Source organism: Dromiciops gliroides, chromosome 1 (genome assembly GCF_019393635.1).
Source record: "Dromiciops gliroides isolate mDroGli1 chromosome 1, mDroGli1.pri, whole genome shotgun sequence".
Classification (NCBI taxonomy): domain Eukaryota; kingdom Metazoa; phylum Chordata; class Mammalia; order Microbiotheria; family Microbiotheriidae; genus Dromiciops; species Dromiciops gliroides.
The window spans coordinates 504,385,772-504,407,124 of NC_057861.1; the positions used below are offsets into that span (position 1 = coordinate 504,385,772).

At 38.2% G+C, this 21,353-nt stretch overlaps 1 protein-coding gene across 1 annotated transcript in view; it reads left to right on the plus strand.

Annotated features, from left to right (window-relative positions):
- Nucleotides 1-21,353, plus strand: part of GID4 (GID complex subunit 4 homolog) — a 40,970-nt gene that overhangs the window by 2,004 nt on the left and 17,613 nt on the right. The window contains exons 2-3 of the mRNA XM_043970377.1: nucleotides 4,390-4,449; nucleotides 14,103-14,210. Coding sequence (XP_043826312.1) covers nucleotides 4,390-4,449; nucleotides 14,103-14,210 — 168 coding nt within the window. The remainder of the gene's footprint in view (nucleotides 1-4,389; nucleotides 4,450-14,102; nucleotides 14,211-21,353) is intronic.

Sequence of the window (21,353 nt, forward strand, 5' to 3'; positions counted from 1 at the left end):
AGGAGAAAGTATGGTGGTTAACAGTCCTCTTCCTGAATTTTGGAAACCGTATATGGAGACTTTGTCTCCATTCCCCTTATGTGAATTTTGTGGCCTTTCTAGACAGTAAGTTGCAAATGCATCACCAAAATCTTCTTAGAGCTCTAGAGGTTGGCCATTGGTTGTAAAAATGAAAATGTTGGAGTTCCTTGTCGACAATTTTCAGTTTGAGAGCTCTTTTCACAGAAACAGTTTGCAGGTTAGTGAAGTATAAAAGTCAGTTTGGTTTGTTATGGTTTTTTACCGTAATCAGTTCAGTAATTCACTTTTTTACATTTGAAGATAACCTGTTTTGAAGCAGGTGAGGCTACAAGAATGAGTCTGCTAAATTTGACGTTTTAGATCAGGGTGAGGAATGGAAGTTTAAGACAGCTGAAAGCAGAAACCCATGGATGTTGGCTGTAAGACATCTTAACTCAAAGGTGGATTAGTGCGGTGGTCGCTCATCATAGCAGCTAGGGCTCTTGTTGTTTTATCAGCCAGGACTTGTTTCTCAGTTGAGAAACCTGGGGACTTCCCTCCCTATGGCCTATTTCCTTCTACCTTACTCATTTTTGAGATTCTGTCTTGAGAAGAATTCTATAATTGTCATGCATTTTATTGGGTCCCTTTTTAAAAAATTGCTTCCAGTGTACTTCCTGCTATCTAAGAAACCAACTGCAAAGGAAGCCTTAGGACACTGAAAGGAATCTAAAAAGAGCAGCTTTTGGTTATGAATGTGCTGTGTGGCTCCTTTTTGCTGTGTTGTTTTATCTTATCCAGATCCCACTTAAATTCTTCTCATTAGGATATATACACTAAGTTAACCTTATTAATTCCAGGCATCATAATGGTCAGTTTGAATAGAATAGATGAAGTATAGGGTTGAATGTGGGACATTCTAGCTCTTTTGTGTTTGTTATTGAAAAATATTAGCCAGGTCACAGATACAAAAACAGAAAACAAAACCAACAACCACAACTCAGCTCATCAAGTATCTGTGTCACCCAAGTTGTTAAACCCCCATATGTGTTGGGGGTTAACACAAGATTGGAGCTTAGAATTGTCTATGTCATTTATAATTTAGGCAGTTGTGTCCTGGAGTGTTGTTGGTCTTAGAATCAGACCTGACTCAACTCCGCCACTAACCAACTGTGACCTTGAAAAAAGGCACATAACCTCTTTCTTCATCCATAAAATGGGAGTAGTAGTACATATGCTAGATGTCATAGTTCTGATGATCTAGTGAAATAATATATATGACTCCAAGAAATATGTGAAAGCACTTTATAATTGTGATAGCCACAAATATATATGGTTATAGTAAAAGTTCTTTATTGCAGCCTGTTAGAGCAGGTCAGTTTCACGAAACAGTGCCAGATTCCTAAAGTCAGCAGTACATGAAAGCATTTAAAATACAGTTTTCACATGCAGTACATTAGTAAGTCACATAAAACTATGCTCAAATGCTTTGGCTCCATAGAAGACTTGTTTTGATACATAGGATCATAGATCTAAAACTGAAAGACCTCAGTCAGAGACCACCCAACCTCTCCTTTTAGACATGAGGACAGTGAGGCCAGGGAGATTTTTGACTTGGCTGAGGGTTTACATAGAGCAGGGCTTCTTAAACTTGTTCCACTTGTGACCCCTTTTCACCCAGGAAATTTTTGACCTCCGCTATATAGGTATATAAAATAGGTATGTATAACCCTTTACTGTGGTTTTTTTTGTTGTTGTTGTTGCTTTTTTTTGGTGAGGCAGTTGGGGTTAAGTGACTTGCCCAGGGTCACACAGCTAGTAAGTGTTAAGTGTCTGAGGCCGGATTTGAACTCAGGTACTCCTGAATCCAGGGCCGGTGCTCTATCCACTGCGCCACCTAGCTGCCCCAACCCTTTACTGTTGCCAGATTTTTTGCTACCCCCACATTCAGCTGTGGGACCCCATGGAGTGGGTTCAAAACCCACAGTTTAAGAAGCTTTGACATAGATGATAAGAAGCTGAGGTAGGAGTTAAACCCCAGTTTTTCTATTCCTGAGTATATAATTTATAAGTATTTGTATTTCATTCACAAGATAATCCCCCTGTCTTCCCAGCTGTAACAAAAATGTTCCAAATACCTCTTAACATTTGAATCTTGGTGTTGTGGGCAGTTTTGCAGTTCTTAAAAAGCCCATGTATCCATTTTGAAAATGGATGTGGTATTTTAAAACTCTGAAATATAGACTTCTAACCATTCTGGTAGAAATGCTTCAGTAAGTATTGATAACTAATCTTTAAGTTGTTATAATAAAAGTTATTAATGGCATGTTATGATTTAAATATGTTACGATAAAAATTATTTTCCTTCAAAGTATTTCCTATGATTTTATTTTTTTGGTGCTTCCAACACCTTGCTTTTAAGACATAAAAATAATACTTTAACTGCAATTAGCCCTGTTTTACTACATTGTGTTCTGCCAGTTTCATGTTTAATAAAAGATGTTGTCTAGTACAAAATAATAGAAGGAATAGGAACATATGAATAAATTATCTAATCATGAGACCAGTAATTTAGTATAGAGAAATTGAAACAAGGAGATAACTAAAACTGAAAGAGTTACAAACAGGAGGTTGTTTTAGATCATCTTTTAAGAAGCTTTTCTTTAGTTCCTATGTATGTATAACTGGCTAGAGAAGCTAATGCCTGATGATTATTGAAAAGTGCTTGCTAAAGTCTGCCACCTTAACAGCACACAGGCATATATTGTTAAAAAAAAAAAAAAGAGTATAGTATCAGCAGAGTTGCAGTGTTCTTAGGGAAACCAGAAGGCAGAATATAGCGTTATGCTCTGTACCAAGCTAAAGGTCTTGGAAGTGGTGTTTTTGGCCAACCCATTACATGCTGGTAGATGGAAGTCTTGGACCTGTCTCTGTCATGTCCATCCTTTTAAAAAAAAGTTACAGGAGAGTCATAGGCAAAGGTCTTGGGCAAACCTCTCATCATGTTCCTCCTCTGTAAATTGTGGAGGGAAGTAAAGTCTATTCTATGGCTTTATGAAGTCATAAGTTGCAACAAGTCTACAGCACATCATTGAATCTATTTATATGTTTTGATATTTTAGGTCATACTTCTGAAAGCAACCTTAACCCTTGTAGAACAGAGCTACAAATTCTTGTAGGAGAAACTGAGGCAGTCACTTACTTAGAGGCTGTACTCTCCATTGCTAACAGACATGAATAGCTGATTTCTCCTACAACAGTAGATTATAAACAATAAGGAAGGGTCGATAGCAGCTGTCTGCTTAAGATACCTCTTTCGAAAGAGAAGAGACATGAGATTCTCAAACTAGAGTGCAATGAGCTTTGACTAAATAAGCCATAACAGCCTTAGGAACATTTCTTTTTTTAAGGGCAAATCACCCAATTTGCTTCAGTAACCTCTCCAAGTTTCACTATATTTCTGTATATAAGTGACATTTATAATGATGACCTTGAGTAAAGAAAATGTTAAATTATGCTCACTGTTATAGAAGGAAGCCGATATAAAGTACTTTTTAAGGAAAGATTCCCATCCCAAAATGATTAAACAAATTTTCTTTATCTTTAAAGGATAATTTTCAGATATCTAGAAAACAGAATCATAGCTCATTCTTTTGGCAATCCAAAATGTTAATGTGCTTTATATTAGTTTTCTATATGGCATTATCAATATTGAGCCAGAGGGAATGATGGCAGGACAGAAAAGGATTTAGTGATTGAGATGAAACAGTACTCATAGAATTGGTGAAAGGTAGACATGAGATAGAGTAAAGAATAAGTCGAGAGTAAAGTCTGGCACCAAGCATACTGATAGAAATAGAGGTTTGACTTAGTGAAAGTTGATGTATATGCATAAGGAGGTAATGGGAGGGTTTTGTTGAGAATATACAAATGGAAATAGAGGTTTGACTTAGAGTTGATTGTAAGTGCATGAGGAGGTAATGGGAGGGTTTTGTTGAGAATACCCAGATGATATTTGAGTATGTCTTTCTTGTTCAAGAAATGTATTTTAGTCTAGATTTTTTTCGTTAAAGGAAGTTTACAGAGTGCCATGAAGAAATTTGCCTGATTAGAAGAAGAATGCATAGGAAAGCATCATAATTCATCAGTGAGCATTCGTTGTGTATCTTGTGCCAGGAGCATTGTTACTAAGTGCTGAATTAATGTTTTAAACTTTGGACTCCTGGATAAGCTTTTGAACAATGATCTCATCCGTGGCTATATGGTAGAGTCTTGCTTGATAGAATATAACTTCCAGAATACTCCATAGCTTTAAAGGATGTCCCTAACTACTTAAGAGTTATCATTGGCTTCATACCTCTCTAACAGGATTGTATGTATTCTTTCTAGCATGTGGATATGGAGAACTCTTACCTTTGTGGATACTTGAAGATTAAAGGCCTTACTGAGGTAAGTAGTCTATTGAAGTTAACTGGAAAAAAATCAGCATTAAAAAGTTTTCTATAATTAAGGGCAGGAAATTTCAGTTTCTAGATTTTGGATTGATACTACTTTTAGCTAAACTTTATTTTAGGGCTAATTGAAAACTTAGGATTTTGAAGTTGCTAGTTTAATAATTTTCTGAAATTTCTGGTTGCTAGGGGTTACCATAAGTTTTGACCAGATTAAAGGATATGGACTGGAATTATATGCTCTTCCATGCACGCTTGTTTGCCATTGTCTTTTAGCTTCTGTTAAATGCTAAAAGCGGTGGTTTTCCTTTATTCGTAGCACAATATTTTTTGCCATGAGAAATAACAGCATATTAAAGATTTAAGTTGGCAATGTGATGGGAAAGTTGGGAGACTCAGGCAATATGTAGTTTCCCTTCAATAAGAGTATCTGTTTTTGTTGAGTTGTGAGTTTGTGGCCTCACATCTTTTGAGGTTGGTGTGTACATTTAAAAAATTTATGTTAAAATTATAAATGTTCTTTGCACCAACATAACTTCCAGATTTCTGTGGTGCACTCTATTAGTACCACTGTGCTAAATAAAGCATTGGATCTGGTTCTCTGATTATGTGGTTGGGAGAGATGGGGACACCTAAAGCAACTAGAGGTAAGGGGGTATCATGTTGGTGGTAATTATGGAGCTGGGTGTACCTTGGAATCTTACCCATCTTTAACTCAGCTTAAATTTCATTAATGGCATTACCTTAGGATATTAAAATAGATTTTATTCTCTTTTCCTCTCCTTCCTCCTCCCCAGAAAGCCATTCCTGATATCAAAGAATTTTTTAAAATAGAAAAAGAGGAAGAAGAGAAACAAAATCAGTAAAACTGATTAACACATTGAAAACAAAATCTGATGTTTTATACGCAGTGTTCCATACCTGTGAATTCCAGCCTCTGGGAAGGAGTAAGAGAAGGTGTCTTCTCATATTTCTTCTGTAGGGCCAAGCAGTTTCTTGCTAATTTTCCTCTTTGATTGTTTTGTGGTTGTTCTTTCCGATTACATTGTTGTATTATTGTATATATTGTTTTCCTGGCTCTGCTTACTTCACTTAAAAAACAAACTCTGCTCCATGACATGTATTCTTTTAGATTTAGCAAACACTTATTAAGGCATCTACTGGTATAGGCACTGAGGTAGATATGCAAAAGTTAGATATATCCTTGCCCTCATGGAACTTAGAGTTTAATAGAAAGTCAAGATAAGACCAAGGATAACTATAATTCACATAACTGAATTAGAAGGTACAAGAAAACGTATCGAAGGATATCTGAAGAGGAAAAATCAGTACCTTTGGGAGAAAGGCTTGCTGTAGGGGAGGGGGCATTTAAATTGAGCTTTAAAAGACAAGTAAGAGGGGGCAGCTAGATGGCGCAGTGGTTAAAGCGTTGGCCCTGGATTCAGGAGTACCTGAGTTCAAATCCAGCCTCAGACACTTGACACTTACTAGCTGTGTGACCCTGGGCAAGTCACTTAACCCCCATTGCCCTGCCAAAAAACAAAAGACAAGTAAGAATTTGGCGGGGGCGGGGGGGGGGGGCATTTCAAGCATGAGGATGTCAAGAAAGTGCAGGATATATTTGGGAATCAGATAATTGTTCAGTTTGGCTGAAACATAACAAATTGAGAAAAAGGTGAAATCGTTTTTAAAATCATGATAACCAAGTAATGCAAGTTCCCTTCATGTTTGTATTCATCAGAAGTTGATGAAAAGTGATGATCTACTTTTTAACAGAAGTGGCTATTTCTAGAAGTATACAGAAAAAAATTTTTTTTCCTTTGGATTAATTCATTCTAAATTGAGAATTTACTTAGGAATTTGAAAGCAAGAAAACTCATCTTTTCCAGCCAGTGAATAAGCAGGAAGAGAAAAATACAGGGCAGCTAGGTGGTAGAGCAGATGGAGTACTGGCCCTGGATTTAGGAGGACCTGAGTTCAAATCCAGCCTCAGACACTTGACAGTAGCTATGTGACCCTGGGCAAGTCACTTAACCCTCATTGCCCCCCCCCCTCCAAAAAAAAAAAGACCTCTATTAGTTATTTTAACATAATTTGTTTGTCATATTGACTTGACAGTTAAGCGACCTTTTTTCTTAGTCATTCAATTCAAGAAGCATTTATTAAATGTCTGCAATGCACAAGAGATTGTGCCAGATAGAAAGATAAAAATAACACTTCATGTCTGTGGTATAATGGACAGATTGTTGACATTGGAATCAAAGGACCTGAGTTCAAATCCTATCTTGGCTGCTTATTCTCTGTGTAACCTTGGAAAAGTCTCAGTTTCCTCATCTATAATATCAGGGAATTTAAGAAGTTGACCTCTCAGGTTCCTTTCATCTTTATATCTGTGATCTCATAATCCCTCCCTCAAGAAAGTGAAATTCTACTCTACAAATTTGTGTAGCTTAAGGAGTGACCACTAACAACTGCGGGGACCAAGGGAAGTTTCATAGAGAATGTGGCACTTTGTTCTAGACTAGGTCTGCTTGTGCCAGTCTGGTGGTTTGGACTTGGAAATGGAATGAAATGAGACACTTGTTATAAGCTGTATAACATTTAACAGAAGGAAGTTTGCTCAACAATAACATGGGAAGAACATTTAACAAAGCCGTAGGGTCGGTTCACTTGGTTACAGCTCCCCTTTCCCCTGCATTTGTTGTGCAGTGGAATTCTGTCAAGCCTGAGGAATACCTCCTGCTTGTGTGTTGGGCTTTTATCCTTTAAGCAACCAGGAAATTCTATTAACAGTTTGAGCCCAAGTTCCCTGAACCAGTTACATCTCAGGGGTGACTTCATTGCTTTTTTAGGGGAAAACTAGACTTTATGGCAGGGATCTTCCAGTTTTACTACCATGGATCCCAAATGGATTGATAGTATCACATCCCACCTCTTGGAGATAAGATCCTAAGGGCCTTTTAAGGGACTTTTCACTTCTTGAATGCCCTTTAGAGTTACTAATCACCAATCACTGGACAGCCTTAACCTAGAAGAGACTTGAGACAGATGTGAGATTTAAAATTGGATATTAGATCATAAATCTCCCCTACTTAACCTTTCCCTTAATTTATCTCCCAGACTAGTAAATGGAAGAAGCTTTTGGTTTTCTAGATAGACCTTTTATTGTTATGGTAGTCACAAGGTGATGTTGATTAGAAGGATAGGAAAGTAGAAACACAATACAAATCGTCTTAAGTCTAAGCTTAGTCTATATTCCTTATAAAAACTCACCAAAACCGAAGGCCACCTTTGGAGAGAGAGAGAGAGAGAGAGAGAGACCGTCTGAGCAGCAGAGTCAGGAGACCAGCAGAGCAGGAAAAAGCCCACTTCCGTTCTCTCCTTGCCTTTTAAGCTCGCACCCCGGAAGTCGAGTGCGTAGCAGGCAGTCTGACATGCGCAGCAGGCGGACTGGCGTGAGTAGCTCATGCCATTGGTCTCCTCCCCAAAAGGGTGGTCCTTAAAAAAAAACTGGCGTCTTTCAGTTATCCTAACCGACTGTTAAAAAACTTTCATATTTTTTACCACACAGAGCTCCCCAAAGGAGCTGAGACCAGAAGACCCAGACTTCATCCAGATCTTTACCATCTAGTCCAAGATGGAGGGAGATGGGGAGGGTCATTTCAGGCCAGTTTACAGTGGACTCCTCATGTCAAGCAGTGTTGATAAGAATAGGAACAGTGGTAGAAACATCAGAGTCCCTGCACAGGTAATGACAGTTGCCCCACATTCACTCATCTTGACCATATGAGGTCATGCATAGTAAGGCAGCTAAGAGAGAGGTCATAAACTTTTTGTGAACTACATACCCTGTGGCCCCAGTCTATATGGTGTGTCCTATTCCACGGACCCACCAGCCAAATCTTTGCCCCTTCCGTGGCCTCTCCTGAGATATTGCCCATTGATCTCTTTTTTTCTAGGTACATTCATACTTATCTTAGTTATGCAAAGATAGTTTTCTTTTTCCTTTCCTACCTGTGTACACCCCGCCCCCCCTTGTAAGAAAGCATGGCACCCCTGAAGAGCCCTTGAGGCCTTAGACTATTCCACATGGAGTACAGGACGGTCAAAATGAGCCAGTGGCTAAGAGCTACACTTCCTTGTCAGGGAAGTGTTCCTGGAGACTGAGTCAGAGAACCCTTCACCTAAAGTATGGGTTCAGTTCCTGCAAGTTGAGACATCCAAGCCTTGTAGTCAGGAGGCATGATGACAAAGCTGTTGTTTCAACTTCAGTAGACTCTTGTCTTTTCCCTTATTTAGTCCAGCATCCTTCCATTCCCTCATCCTGGGGTACAGGGCAATTATGGGTTTGACCACTGGGTCCTGCAGTGGTACTCACGTAGAGGGGTCTCATCAGGTCCAGATTACAATATGCAGAGGTCTATAATGCAGAGGTTTGCTGTCCATGTTTCCTGGGCTCCTTGGATCTTTATTCTAACTCCCTTGGCATTGTACTACTGCCTGCTTTGTGCTGCTTTCTTCAAGACAGGACAGCATTATCCCAGGCTGGTCCATCGTGCTGACAAGGTCATAAATGGTTATAGCAGTTTGCATGATGACTTTATTTACCTCCTTGTAGTTCACTGTAAGTCTCCAAGTGCTCCCTGTCTTTGTTACTGGTGTCACAGAATTGTAAATGAAGTTGAGATTGTGCAATACACCACTTTCCTTCATGTCCATTCCTAGGGGAGAGAGAACTTTCATGGCTCCTATGACCTGAACTATATGGGATGGCTTAGATGACCCCATTTGGCTTTTCCCACAATAACTTTTATAGAGGAAGCTCTAAGTGCCTATGTAGGTACTGACTTCCATGGTCTCATAGCATCCATTCCCACAATGCCTTCACCTTTATGGATCATCAGAATTATGCCTCAGATGGAGTCTCTTAACCACCTACCTCCCCTAAAAAGTACATTCTCCCTCAGTAAATAGTCTGTCCCCTCCTTCCTCCAGCCCCCAGTGGACCCATTGGACATTCCCTGGTGTGATAGTAACATGGCTTCTGGTGTCTAGAAGCCTAATACATTTGGTGCCTCCCTCCCCACCTTTGGAGGCCACTATGACTTAAGGATATGGCTTCTGGTCTTCTGTGGTCCTAATGTTAGAATGGCCCTAGATTAAGACGTTCTAACTGAATTGAATTAAGTAAGTTTTACATACATATAGCAGACTTCAGTCCTAAAACTAGAATGTTACAAAGACTAGGCAGTGCCATGTCTAAAATCTCTTTAGTGGGACTGTTGGAGACCTGTTCTCCATTAGTAGTTCTTTATGTCTCTGGAAAACACTACTCTGATTGATATTTGGTTATGTTACCTGAAGAGACCAGCTTAAGGTATAGACAGCCTATGATCATCATGATAATCCTGTTAGGGAGTTAGTTAATCTTTGGTCACAAAATGATTCTCCTTCTCTGTGCTTCAAATGATGTCCAAAAACCAGTACTTTTCCCCATATCCTTTGTGGTCTCTGATCTTTTTTTTTTTTTTTTTTGGTGGGGCATGAGGGTTAAGTGACTTGTACAGGGTCATACAGCTAGTAAGTGTCAAGTGTCTGAAGCTGGATTTGAACTCAGGTCCTCCTGAATCCAGGGTTGGTGCTTTATCCACTGCCCCACCCATATCTTTTGATTGAAGCAGAATTCCACCATCCATCAGAGCCTAATCCCAAAATCCTGACTCTTTTCTGTATACACTGCCCCTTTGAGGTAGGCATTAGAACCACAGAGCATTAGAGATGATTTTGCCTAAGGTCCCCATTGCATCAGGTCAGAATTAGGACTAGAACCCAGGTTTCCTAACTCATAATTTAGTTGATTTCTATACTAAATTGGATGGTACTGTGATGTTTAAAATCTAAATCAGAAACCTTAAATCAGAAGCTTCAGCTCCAGTCTAGCCTAGAGTTCCAGCCTGGTTGGGTTCTTCCTGAAGTCCTCCTCCATGAGCCTGCTTTAATCAGGAACCCCCAGCAAGCTGTTTGTGGAAGCTTTTTATAGATCTGGAACAGAGGCGGTCCTTACACACTGCTTCAAGGTGATTGGTTGGCATCATCCAAATCCATTGGCTTTGAAGATGTTCTCAAGTTGAGTTCACAGTCTAGTTTCTGAGAACAATACCTTCTTAAGAGATAGCCAGGTGTGATTACAATCCAATTAATTTGAAGTCGGCTTAATCAGCAGTCAATCACTCTCACTTGATTCAATCAGTATAGATTAATCTCCAGGTGGGTCTTTGAGTATCTGCTAAATCCCATTATTTCATCACAGTACAAACAAAAACAAAACTCTCACGCTGTAAATTGCAAGGTGTGGTGCAGGACCCATATCACTAAATGGCTGGCTTCTGTCTCCCAAATTCCTATCAACCTTTACCCACTTTTCCAGGTAAATGACAGTTATTGCCAGATGAGTGGAGAAGCTGATAGAAATATTTCATTTACTCCAGGTGTAGTTTAAGGGAGTTAGATATACAGAGTGGAAAAATGTAGAGAGGTATGAACATTAAATTTGTAAAATCTCACTTAATCTAGTCCAAACCTGCGTGGGAATTCCCCCTACAATATCCTCAACAAATGACCATCTAGCCTCAGGCTTCAGAAGACTTTCAATGATGGGGAACTCATTATTTACTAAAGCAGTACATTCCATTTTTGGATATCTCTAATTGTTAGAAGTTTTTCTATGTGGTTTCCATCATGTATTCCTAACTCTGCCTCCTGAGGCCAAGTATATTGAAAAGTATGTCTAATCCATCTTCTTCAGAGTAGTACTTGTGATGGCTGAAACAGCTGTATTATTACCCCTTGGTCTCCTTTATTCCATGTTAGATATCCTTAGTTCCTTTTATACTGATGATCTTTTGTGGGGGGTGGAGACAATGAGGGTTAAGTGACTTGCTCAGGGTCACACAAGCTTAATTAGTGTCAAGTGTCTGAGGCTGGATTTGAACTCAGGTCCTCCTGAATCCAGGACCAGCGATTTATCCACTGTGCCACCTAGCTGCCTACTGATGATCTTATGGACTATATTTCAGAAATTATAAATTGACACATTTATAACAAAAGTTTACTGCACAAATTAGAATTCAAGCACAAAATCAGATACATTTATGTCTGTAAAGCATAAACTTGAACAGTAGCTACAAGTCGATTAAGAGTGTTGTGAATTGTGGTCAGATGTCAGAAATTTTTTAAATTTATAAATAGATGTATCTATACACACACACACACACACACACACACACACACACACACACACACACACACACACACATATATATTATGTGCATCTATGTATGTATACATACTACCAAAGAAAAACAAGCTACAGTTCTTCTGCCACACTACTTGAAACTTGCTTGTTGGGAATTCCTGCTGAAGCTCTGGGTTTTATATTAATTAGATGAAGCTAAGAGTACCCAAATACCTTATTTGTAAGTATCTCTAGTTCCTTAACACTGATGGCATTTTTATATTCTCAAGTTTGCATATTATTTTTGACTTTGGAAAGAATTGCCCTTTGGCCTGGTTACTAAATAGATCACAGGAACCCCTTGGCAGAGGGCAGCACAAAGGTGGTGAGGTACATGGCTTAAAGACTGGAATGAGTGGGGTAGTGTGGCATAGTAGATAGGGTTCTAGCCTGGGAGACAGAAAGCGCTCTGTTCAAGCCCAATGTCTGTCACATACTGGCTGCTGGTCCCTGTACAAGGCCCTTAATCTCTTAGTATTCCCTGGCAACTCTGCAAGACTTCAGTTCTAGGGCAGTTATAAATCTGCATTTGTAGAGAGAGGTGCTCACCTGGAGCTCCCTGTTACTGATGAAATCATGAATCTTATATTTGTGCTTGAGGGTAAGATTGTGCTAATTATGAGGTGCCACAATGAGCTAGTACTGAGGTTTGTTAGGCCTTGAAACAGTCATCTGTCTAGCTTCAATATTTGTAACCATCAAGACAAATAAAAAAGTTGTTACATATCCAATATGACATATGTGTTGCCTTGTCAAAGACCAGTCTATTCAATCTAAGCAACAGCCCTCACTTTTTTTTAAGAAATAAAATTTAACTCTGTTAGCTCTATTTTTAATAGGAATGTGCTCATTGAGTTTATAATCTAGTTAGGGAGAATAAGACCACAAATAACTCTGTTAGAATACTCATTTAATTGGCGTATCTTTATATATAAACAAACAGGATATCCTTTGGCTTTGGAGAAAGTGGGGTCTGGTAGGCCAATAAGTTTATAATATCTTGAAGTTTTCTGTCTAAAAAATAAACAGCTATTTTTCCATAAATCAGATCTTTTCCAATAAGTTGTAGACATAGTGGAGACATTCTTGATTTTATGAAGCTTTCAAGATTGTATGTGCCTGGTTCATTGTGGTCTGGTATAGTATATTCAATTTAGCAAACATTAAATACCTCCTGTATGCTAGACCCTGGGGATACAAAGATAAATAGAAGCCGTCCCTGGTTTCCTAGAGCTTCCATTTTGTTGAGGAAAAGAAACTATTGCATATATCTGCATAGTGCGCTGAAAATTGAGGAAGAAGAGAGGGGTGCTTATGTAGATGCTGAATTGTATGAAGCATTTGATGGAGAGAGAGTGGTGAAAACAACAGAATATAACTGAAAACTGGTTTTCTTATAATGGTTATTCTTTTACAGGGGGACATGGGGAAAACTAATATTAAAACAATAGCACTTTAAAAAATATATTATTGTATGAATACTGTTGGAAACAACATAAGGAAGGGGTTATAGAGAATTTTTTTTAAATGTGGCTGTATTACTCTTGGAGGGAGCAGGATGGGGAGCAGGGCAGGGAAGTGGAGTTAGGAAGATTTGAGTTCTAGCCTCTTTGTACACATACTGACTGTATGACCCTGGCCCTGGGTAACTCAGACTAAGTGGCAGAGCAGGTGCTTCTCTGCTTTGGAAAGGGGTGCTTCCTCACTGGGAGTTCCCTATACCAGTGGAATTACAGGTCTGACTGTGTGTGCATGTCAGGAGACACAGATGTACAGCCAACCTCATAATTTATATGATTATTTTATTTGATATCTTTTGAGTTCAAAATTACTCTGATCTCAACTCATACCAAATACAATGAGCAGATTCTTATTAAAAATAGAGCAGATAATGAGGCATATAAATGAAATCATGAATATTTATTACTTGCTTTTTTAAGTATATAAAATCAAAGCTGTCCTCGTCACTTGCTTTGATTCTTAAACTTTTAGTTTGGAACCACTTACTTTGATTGGTTTGCTTTGGAACTACTCTTTGAAAAAATGATTTGCTAAGCTGTCATCTGCCTATCAAGGTGTTGTAAAAAGTTCTGTGACAGAAATATTTTGAGTTATTGGTGAGTCTACTTCTGGCATCAGACTTTCAAAATGCAGCAAACACAGGAGAGACCCTCTCTCATTTGTGGACTATATGAATAAATTAAGTGTTTATACCCTCTGCTGTTGGCAGATTTGTTCCCATTCTGTAGTTTTTAACTCTAATTTGTATCGCTGCTTAGCAATGTTAACTTTTATCCATTAGAATGGAAAAGATTGTTTTTTCTAAGAGTTTAAAAAGATATTTTATTTTGCTATAGGAATACCCAACTCTTACTACCTTCTTTGAAGGGGAAATAATCAGCAAAAAGCATCCATTCTTAACCCGAAAGTGGGATGCAGATGAGGATGTAGACCGTAAACACTGGGTGAGTAACTCCTTGAATGATCCACTTTGACTCTTCCAATGACAATTTGGCAACTAAAGGTAATTTAGAGATTTAGGATCTTTTAGGCTATTAAACATTTCCAGGCCAAAAAAAAGGTACTCTTCTAATTGGCTACACATTTGCTTTCTTGTTGGAAGTTAAAGCTATGAGCGAAAGGGGGATTTGTTCCAGCATCTCAAATGGTGATCTTATTAATGTGAGTATTTCTTCCAGCAGTGCAGTGTAACACAGATCTTTTTTTCAGAAAAATATTTTTAAATGTATAAAATAAAATACATGGGATTATAGAGGAAATAAATTATATTAACATAGTTATCAAAATATTTTATCTTGTTATATTTATGATGTAGTAATATGACAAAATATTTTAAAAATATAGACAAGTTAAATTTTATTTCTTAAAAAAGTGAGGGCTGTTGCTTAGATTGAATAGATTGGTCTTTGACAAGGCAACACATGTGTCATATTGGATATGTAACAACTTTTTTATTTGTCTTGATGGTTACAAGTATTGAAAATCTTGGTTCACAAAAATATATTGTTATAAATGGAATTAAAGCTTCCACAGCTCACTTTTATAAGGCATGAACATAGGCTTCTTTCAGTAGCACTTGAACTCCGAAGGCATTTTGAGTTAAACTCAAATATAGTAAGTTGTCATAAATTTTTGGTCCTAAGATCGGTGAGTTCATCTTTGGTTAAGTCATCTTCAATACAGTTTATATCAAAGAAAAGAATTGTCAGTCTTATGGTTCAACTTTAATGTCATCTAAATAGAAGTAACTTTTGAAAGAGTTCTGAAGTGTTGTTTCCAATTGTTTGTAGATTTCTTTTTTCAAAGAAATTGACAAATAATTTTGTATCTCCACTCAGTCTTAGTAAAGCACTTCCTCTGGCTTTTGAAACTTTGTAAGGATGTTGCTTCTATTCTCACTTTCCATACTGGCAGTTTAGGCAAGAAAGCCAAGACATTTGTCAATATCATCCATAATGGTGACTTTAGGACCTTGAATTGAAAGATTTGTCTCAGAAAAGAATCTGCCAGGTAAGCCAGCCAGTGAACAGATTCTTTCTTTCGAAGTACTCCAAGAGTGGGTTTTCTTTTTCTTTTAGAAAATGTGAAACCTGTGCCCTTAATTCATAAAAGCAATTGTTCAAGACTTTTCCTTTTGAAAGCCATTGAACTTCTGTGTGGTAGAGAAACACTTCTATTTTGTTCCCATTTCTTGACAAAAATCTAAAAATGTGACGACTTAAAGACTTGCTTCTGATAAACTTGGTAACTTAGGACTATTTGACAAAACTTCTTTCAGGGTTTTTAGAGGATTCTTTGTTGCCCCTGCAGATCTGTGATGATGTAAACTTTTTTTTCTTTTAGTGAGGCAATTGGGGTTAAGTGACTTGCCCAGGGTCACACAGCTACTAAGTGTTAAGTGTCTGAGGCCGGATTTGAACTCAGGTACTCCTGACTTCAAGGCTGGTGCTCTATCCACTGCGCCATCTAGCTGCCCCGTATCTGTGATGATGAAAGGAACTTCTTTTTTTTTCACCAGAAAAGCAAATCCTGATGCGTTACAGAGTATCACACAAACTCTGTGCAAAAATTATGAAGCTTTACTTTCCAGAATCTTGTTTGGCAAAACTATTTTGCCATTCCTGAAAGTTGACAGTCTTTTTAGTATCCAAAAAGGACTCAGAAAATAAGAATTGTTCATTGATGGTGTCAGTGTGCACAGCAAACAAACAAGGAGCTGGTTATACTAAAAGATGTCTAGTTTCATCCAGTAGCATACTGGAGGGGGATGGTGAGTCAGCCTATTTCTTAATGACCTGCTTGAAAATGTCCATGATCGTAGAATGTATCCTCTTATTGCACAATAGAACTGCTTCCAGTTTTTCCTCTCTTGCAAACTACAAACCATTTTGACCATTGCCAGTACAGATATCTGGCTTTACTAAAATCTCTCCAGGAGTATGGGCTTCATTTGCTGGGCAGTTCAGTAAGCAACTTTATGAGATGCTTCAAGAAAAAGTTTCTGTGAAATGGCAAATCCAAGTTTGGAAAGTGTCCCAGCTTTTCAAATTGAGCTTTCTTTGCACAAAAAGAATCACATCTTTACATGCATTTTTAGTATATACATATGAGGTGGCTCTTTCAGTTTTCCTGACTTCATAATTTCATTCACAAGAATTCTTCTGTGTGCATGTACACACACACACACCAGCTTTGGCTTTTATGGCACATTTTATGATCATTACTTCAAGTAAAACTAGGCAGCTTGGTGGCACAATGTATAAAGTGCTGGTCTAGAATCGGGAAGATTTGAGTTCAAATCTCTCCTTACACACTTATTAGCTGTGTAACACTGGGCAAGTCATTCAATTTCTGTTTGCCTGAGTTTCCTCACCTGCAAAATGAACATTATAAAAACACCTACCTCCCAGGGTTGTTGTGAAACTCAAATGAGATTATATTTGTAAAGGACTTGGTATAGTATTTGGCATTTAGTAGGGCTATATAAATAGTAGCATTTGTTATTATTATTAGCCATGTATCTTTATACTTTCTTTGACATTTCAACTTAAATTAGGTCAGCAAAAATAGGAAAAAAGCTAAAATATTTGAGTTGATTTTTGGGGGGAAGCTCAATATTTTTGTATGATTTTTAAGTGATTTGCTAAGTCTGGATAGAAATAAGTAATTTGTGTAAGATATTCAAGAAATTTGTATAAGTAACATAAGACAAGTTTTACAATTTATCCAAAGTTTTAACACTTTTTTTTTTTAAGTGAGGCAATTGGGGTTAAGTGACTTGCCCAGGGTCACACAGCTATAGTGTTAAGTGTCTGAGGCTGGATTTGAACTCAGGTACTCCTGACTCCAGGGCCGGTGCTCTATCTACTGCGCCACCTAGCTGCCCCGTTTTAACGCTTTTAATGGCTTTCTAACCCTCTTATAGAAACATGGATTACAGCAGTAGCTCAGGAGTTGTGTTCTTCCTGGAATTTGGCTATTTTTATATGTAAAGTTGTATCCTAGAAATAATGTTTGCAGTTTTCTCATGAAGCTATTTTTCAAATGAACAGCATTTTAATAAAATAATAATGTATGAAAATAACTTCAATATACTGTATGTATATCTTTACTTCATAACACAGTGTACCAAAAGGGAGAATGAAGAGGAAAAATAAGATAAAGAATCTCTATTCACAGAACTTAGAACCCTGTACATGACCTTTATCATTGTGTAGTGTGTTAGTGATAATGTTACTTTAAATAACATACTAAAGTTATGTCAACCATCAAAATGTGTTTGAACTTGCCTGGTCTCCATATGTAGTGCATATGCCTATATGTGTTTTAAAGGGCCATGTCACCTTATAGAAAGTTGAGAACTTCTGTTTTTGCAAAATGAAAGCAATTCTTCTCCTTCTATATATTTATTGGTAAATAATTGTACTTAGGGAATAGTGGAGAGCAAAGTAGGTGTCTGAGTCACCAATGTAAAAACATGCAATTTCACAGTTCAGTGACTGAATAACTACGGGGCACAGAAGTACCATGGCCAAGTCCTTTGCATGAGCATATGTAGACAGACACAGAGGACTGGGATCACATGGGATCTGCCAGTCTAATAACTATAATAATTTTGAAGTAGTGATGAATATAAATTATATTTTGAGATATTTATAACAAATGTAATGTGATATGAGAACTATGGTTTCTATTTGTAAAGTCACAGGTATTGGTATTACTACTGTGGTTTGTTCCCTTTGCTTTGAGATCCTTATTGATTTTGTCCTATAACTCCCTAAGTCATGGTTCTTTGTTTCTGAACTTATAGTTCAGAAATTCGGGTGCCCTGTAATAAATTCTGTCTAGAAATCCCGCTCTCTAATCACTCTTCTGTTCTTGCTTCAAGGAAATATGCCATCCTTGAGGGATGTGGATGGACACCAGGGAGTCAGGTCCAGTATCTCTACACCAGCAATCTTTCCTTCAAGGATATCTGGTTTACTGTCCAAAGAAGTCTAGTCCACTCTCTCTGACCTTGCAGGTGGACTCAATGAACATTTCTTAGTCACGGCAGGGAAGGAAGGGGTGTTGCTAGTCCCTCATTCTCAATTTCCAGCCAGTCATTGTGCCCCATGTCGCAACTCTGTAACTAATCATAACTTGTTCCCCACCTAAGAAGTTTTGTTCTTTGTTCTATAATCCCTAAAAACTATTTAATGAAGATTGCCCCCCTCATTCAGGGAGATCTTAGCTTTTCTGAAGAAGCTGAGATCCTATTTATTGGTACATTTGTACTTTACTAATAAATTGATTGTACTCAGAACTCTGGGCCCCAGTTTACCTTGATTTTAACTGTTACAGCTTATAATTGAAACAATTGCAAAACTTCATTTAGAGTTTGGTGAAAATAAAGATGCGATTTTTTTTTTCCATCCAAGTTCATGTACCCTAGATTAAGGACCTTTGTCCTAGAGGTAGTAGGAAGCCACTGGAGTTTATTGAGCAGGACAGAGCGACATGGTTTTGGACTGTCCCTGTGGCTGCTTTGTGGAGAATGGTTTGGAGAATGGAGAGACTTGAGGCAGGGAGGTTAACTAAGGCTACTACCTTAGTGTAGGTAATAGGTGCTGAGGGAAGAAACTAGGACCATGTGAGTCAAGAGGTGACAGATTCAAGAGAGACTGGGGAGACAGAATCAACAAGACTTAGAACAACTGATAGGTTATATGAAGTAAAGGAGAGTAAGAAGTCAAGAATGACAATGAAGTGCAGCTGTAAGTAATTAGGATAATTGTAGGGCTCAACAAAAATAGGGAAATTTGGAAGATGGGTTGGTTTGGGTGAAAAGATAATGAATTCTGTTTTCAATATGTAGAGTTTCAGATGCCTACAGAACATCTCATTTGAAATATTCATTAGGCAGTTGATACTATAAGACTGTATGTCAGGAGGGAGACCAGGGAAGGATGTATAGATCTCAGTGTAATCTACATACAGATGATATTACGTTGTAGGTAAATAACTAGGTACATACAAAATTTGTGTAATGTAAATGAGAATATCTCAGAGAGAAGAGACCATATCTTGGGCATACAAAATAGGGTTCCTGTGGAAAGTGGGATTTGAGCCAAGTCTTTAAGGATGCCAAAGAAGCCAGGAGTCATTTCAATGTGTCAGACTGTGCTAAACTTGAGATTACAAAGAAAGTAAAAAACAATCCCCACCCTCAAGGAGCTCACATTCTAATAGAAGAGAAAATAGGCAAATAGCTATGTACATATAAGATATATGGGTATATATATATGTGTGTGTGTGTGTGTACAGAGAGAATATGAATAGAAGGTTATTTCAAAGGAAAGGCACTAGTATTATAGGACACTGGGAAAAGCTTCTAGCAGAAGGTAGTGTTTTAGCTGAGACCTAAAGAAAGTCATGGAGGCCAGGAGACAAGAAGGAAGAGAGTTCCAAGCATGGGGGTGGCCAGTGAAATGGCAAAGTCTGAAGATGGAATGTTGGGTGTGAGGAAGAGCCAGGAGGCTGATGTCTTGCATCAGAGTGTATAGAGTGGGAAGCAGGGTGTGAGAATACTGGAAGGACCGGGTTAGAAAGGCTTTAACAGCCAGACTGAATTGTATGTTTCTTCCTGGAGGCAGCTGTTGGAGTTCTTGCGGGGAGGAGTGTATGTGTATGATTGGGTCAGACTTGAGCTTTAGGAAGATCACTTTGATAGAATGGAGGGTGGGCTGGTGAGAAGTGAAATTCATCAGTCTATGAAATAATAATGAACATCACATAGAGAAAGCACATGGTAGGTATGTGCAGGTTGCAGTATATAATAAGACAAGAAACTCTGAAGAACAGAAGTAGAAGATATCATTAAGCAGTTATGTGATGGGAGACAAGATGGGCTGTTCACATGGAGAGAGACAACAGATGGGCTGCCAGAATGCTCCCCTGATACCCTTTCAGAGTCAAAGACCAGCAAGGAAGGCCTTGATCACATTGGGTGGCTCCCCTTATGGGAAGCCTGAACAAGAGTTGCACAATGCTAGAGGAAGATCCGTGTCATGAGAGGGAATGTTTAAATTGTGATCATGGATCCCTTTGAGTATTGTCTTTAAATGAGCAGACAATCCTAGTATTAATGTGCTAGTGAAATAGCCCTATTAAGTCCAGTCCTGTTCCTGCCTGAGCCACCAAGAATAGGAAGCCAAATATAAAATTTGGCAAGGGATAACAAAAAATCTAAAATGGAGAAGAAAATGGACAGTATAGACATGAAGTTCCTTCTTTCAATAGCCCACTTATTGAAACACCTATTCTGAACAAAAAATTCTGTGCTAGGCCACTGAGGGGGTGTGTGTGTCTGTGTCTTGTGTCTGTGTTTGTGTGTCATGAAGACACATAATTAAGACAGCTCCCTTATAAGCTCCTTGTGGAGCTTAGATTTTAGTAGAAAGAAAGAAAAGCCATTAAAAAGTGAGAGAATTATTCCTATTATGGATAGTAGCTGGGAAAAACGTAAATTAAAATCTTTTTCATGATTTTTTTTTCTTGTGGCCAAGAAAAAACACTGGCATCTTCCCACTAGCTTATCAGTGTGATGAAAAACAATTGGGGTGTATTTTTAAAAGTTTCTACTGGGGACAGCTAGGTGGCACAGTTCATAAAGCACTGGCCCTGGATTCAGGAGGACCCGAGTTCAAATCTGGCCTCAGACACTTGACATTTACTAGCTGTATGACCTTGGGCAAGTCACTTAACCCTCATTGCCCAGCAAAAAAAAAATTCTACTTAATGACAATAATATGGATTCCAGAATTATTTTGTTTTTTCCATTGGTGTTCATAAACTTGATGGCCTGTACTAGCTCTTGATTCTGACATATTAGTCTTCTTTTTAAAAAGACATTTCTTTGTGACCCTTGCCTTCATAATTATTTTCACAAGCCTTAGAAGTAGTCACAATAAGGAGTGGAGGTATACCTGCTAAGGCATACCAGTGACCAACTGTTTGTTGATCTCATGTAAACAATCATGAGGCATGCTATTTTCCTGGGTGTATAGGACCATGATGCTCAGGCTTTCAAACATGACAGCCACTAC